Below are 3,931 nucleotides of genomic sequence, written 5' to 3' on the forward strand. Positions count from 1 at the left end.
AGTGTGATGCTTGAACGAAGCAGTGTGAACGTGTGGACATAATTCTTGGCTGCGAAGGGGTGAGAAGAAAAAACTATTTTCAACCGTAAGATCAATTTTCTTTTTATCTATACCGTTAGATTTAGCAGACCCTTAAAAAATAGGTTTGCTATTATATATAGATTTTTCACAAGTGTTCATCATTATTTTCTTTTGATAAATATTGGTAAAGCTTTATTTGCTCAAAAAAAGATATCAAATAATAATACACTAGTAGAGTATAGTGTTATAAGATATTATGATGAGCTATAAGATATTATTATTTTAGAACTCTAATGATAACACCATGCTGAGGCTCTACAAGCATTCTGAACACTGGAGAGTGTTGATATGTGGGAGAGAGGGTAAAACTAAACCTTGACACAATAAGTGACACGAGAACCTTGAGCTCCATCATCCCAAAGTTTTTCCCTAAACACAACCTTGTCCCTAAGCCAAAAGGGACGAAGGACTGAGGGTGTTTGCAGGCTTTAGAGACTCCTTCGCTAAATCTTTCTGGCTTGAATTCATTCGCGTCAGCTCCCCATATCTCAGGGTCTCTGTGCAATGTAGGGATCAACGTCCAGATGCACACTCCTTTTGGCACCACGAGGCTTCCGAGTTTTGTGTCCGCAAGGGCTTCTCTTGACACGAATGCTGCTGGTGGGTATAGCCTCAACGTTTCTTGGATAACCATTGTCACCTATATATATATATATGTGTGCAAGTGATGTTAGGTTTCTGAAAATTGTCATACTTGGAGTTCAAGATATTTTTGTTGAGAGGCAAGGTTGTAAAATTACCGTTTTGAGGTTGGGAAGAGAGTCAGCGTCAGGAATACCATTCTTGCAGAAACGAAAGACTTCATCGCGGATCCGATTTTGCCAGGAAGTGTTGAGAGCGAGGAGCATAAGACACCAAGAGACAGCAACCGCGCTGGTCTCATGACCGGCAAAGTATATGCTCTTGCAATTGTCCACCACGAAACTTTTGTAAGATTGTGTCTTGTCCTTCAAGCTACCATCACAACTACTCATAGCCCCTTCTAGTATCAACTGCATTAGATCCTTCTTGTGATCTCCCATACATTCTCTTTCCCTCTCCTTAACGGTTTCCCATATCAAAGACTCAACATGCTTCTCCAACTCATCAATCTTCCCGTTCCCATGCTTCTTGGTACCGAACAAAACATCACTTGCAACCATAATATATATTTATCAACATTACATTCCCTTAACTAATACATATAGACAGAAATGATTTTGAATTCCACTTACGTGAAGCCATTGAGGCTGAAGAGGATGTTGTTGTGAGTGATGGCCTTTTGAAGACATCTAAGCTTAGAGAAGATCTCTTTGCCTTTGGAGAAAGAGCTCCCAAAGCAAGCTCTAGAGATGACGTCAGCAGAGACAGCTCTTAGGTCTTCGTCCACTCTTATGTCACACACAATTTCTCCTTTTCCACTTTTGACCATATCTTCCCATTTGCTGAGCATTGGCATCGCCGATTCCACCACCAATCCCACCATTCCCTTGACTTTGTCGAGGAAGAACTCGGGGGCGATGATACGACGTTGATGAGCCCAATGAGGCCCATTAGAGGTGATGACACCTCGGCCGAGTATGGATTTAAGGCGCTTGGTGACGTAAGAGACTTTGCCAAGATTAAGAGTGTTGGCTTGGTTAAGTTCTTTCACCAACTTCGGGTGGTTCATGTACAAGTGTTGCTTCACCCCCGTCGAGTACGTGTACACCCTCCCTAAACATCAAATTTTTATTCCAATAAATTACTCAGATAAAATAAATGCTCAAAACAACCTTAGAAAGCGGTGAGAATCAAAATTTAGTTCCACTTAATCTTAATCAACATAACTGATGATTACTTTGTCCAAAAGAAAACAAAAGACTGATGATAAACTGTTACCGCTCCACGCGTGCTAGCGAAGCGACAACTACTTTGGTATTTTTAATATTTATCTAACTATTATTACTAGAAAAAAGGGAATCAAAATAATAGAACTGCTAACTTTTTGATCAAGTAGACCCGATCGTACAAAACCTTATTGGCTATATATATAAACTCCTGTTTTAGAAATCGCTAGGCGCTAGTCGGGTAGTCGGGGTAGGCTTAGCACCTAACAAGAAAATCAGAGATTAAACGACGATTAATCGGAAACTAGTTTTAGGGTTATTTTATTAAATTAATAAAAAATAAAAAAATATTGTATTAAATATATGTATATTCTGTTATGTTAAAAGAAAATATATCAAATAAAATATAAAATTATAGTATTGTCTTTAAAATTACGGTAAATGCATAAAACGTAATTTTAAATGAAAATTTTATGGTTTTCATTAAAAGTTTGTATATTAGTTATTGTAAAACATTATAAACTCTTAAGTTAAATGTCTAAATAACAAAAATATATATATATATTAGATTTATTTTTGGCTCTAAAACTAATCAGTATATACAAAATTAAGTGGGAAGTTATCAGATTAGACGGATTATAATTAAATTAAATAGGTATAAATGGATAATCGATGCTAAGCGGAAATTAGTCATTAATCAAAACGGAGAGGATGGGCCTAGCAATTTTACGGGGCGTAATCGGAACTAGGCAGGGATTTTTAAAACAGGTTATAAACTAATCGAAAAGACAGCGTTCGATAATTTTTAATTCTGCGGAGTTAGTTGTCATGTCAATCCATGCATACGTTACATACACATAATACACACATATATTATTATATAGGCCTTAGCTGTCAATCAGTATGAACATATGTATGAATAAAGATTTACGTATGCATGTAAAAATTGTGGCTAATATATATGGCCCTTTCAATCACTATCTATTTACAAGATTTACAAGATTTTATGAAGAGACATGAGCTTGTTTTATTTGCTATCATCCGTCCAAAATATGGAGTCGTCTAATTCAAAACGACCAAAACGGACTCATCCGCCTCGTATGTTATCATTATTCATAATCAGATATGCCTATCTACTTTGTTGACAAGAAGAAAATAAATAAATTCCTCACATACGAAAATTATATGTAGATTTCGGAGTCCTAGAAATTGTTGAAATTATGAGACTAGAGAGCATACCGTATTGTTTTCGCCAAAGGTCGAGATAAGGAAAGAGAGAAGAAGTGTAGTCATGGGCGATGATATTATGGCCAGAGTAGTGTTTAGAGTTAATCACCGTTTGTGATTGGATCTTTTGCATCTCCGGCACGTTTCCACGAAATAGCGACGGCGATGGACCTTTCACGCCCTGCATCGTCAGCTTCCTCCGCACCCTCCACTGCTCGGCCATCGCTTTACCGTACACCTGAATCCCTAAACCTAACACTCCAATAACTAGTATCCACCAAATGGTTTTGGCAATCTCTACTATCAAACTCTCCATTTTCTTATCTTTCTGTAAGAAAAAAAATGGTTATAGTTCTGAACTCACGACTTTCATTCTCTTGCTCTTCTTTGGCTATATATAGGCGACCATTTCCTTTTTGACCAAAGAAGTTTTAAATAATAAAAATGTATTTATGCATATAATAAAACCTCTATACATTAATAATGTTGGGACTATAATAAATTATTAATTTATAGTGATATTTATTAATTAATATTTATTATTTTATAGTATATATAGAGAGATTTGTTTTAATTGTTTAAAATTTAGAAGATATGAATTGAGACAATTTTATTTAGAATAAAATAAGGATTTGGATGTTATATATTGTAAAGTTTTAGACTTGAAATTTTAATATATGGAAGATTAATTCAAAAATAATTTAGAAAATAAAGTTACAATAACTATAAATAAATACACTTATACAACCAATATATATACATATATATATATATATATATATATATATATATATATATATATATATATATATATA

General features: G+C 34.9%; 1 protein-coding gene across 1 annotated transcript; it reads right to left on the reverse strand.

Annotated features, from left to right (window-relative positions):
- Positions 254-3,493, reverse strand: LOC104770963 (cytochrome P450 714A1). The gene is made up of 4 exons (XM_010495437.2): positions 3,129-3,493; positions 1,296-1,776; positions 822-1,212; positions 254-721 (listed from the first exon to the last, which is right to left on the reverse strand). The coding sequence occupies exons 1-4, from the start codon at positions 3,430-3,432 to the stop codon at positions 299-301; spliced, it is 1,599 nt and encodes a 532-aa protein (XP_010493739.1). The 5' UTR covers positions 3,433-3,493; the 3' UTR covers positions 254-298.

This window comes from Camelina sativa, chromosome 20 (genome assembly GCF_000633955.1).
Source record: "Camelina sativa cultivar DH55 chromosome 20, Cs, whole genome shotgun sequence".
Lineage (NCBI taxonomy): Eukaryota > Viridiplantae > Streptophyta > Magnoliopsida > Brassicales > Brassicaceae > Camelina > Camelina sativa.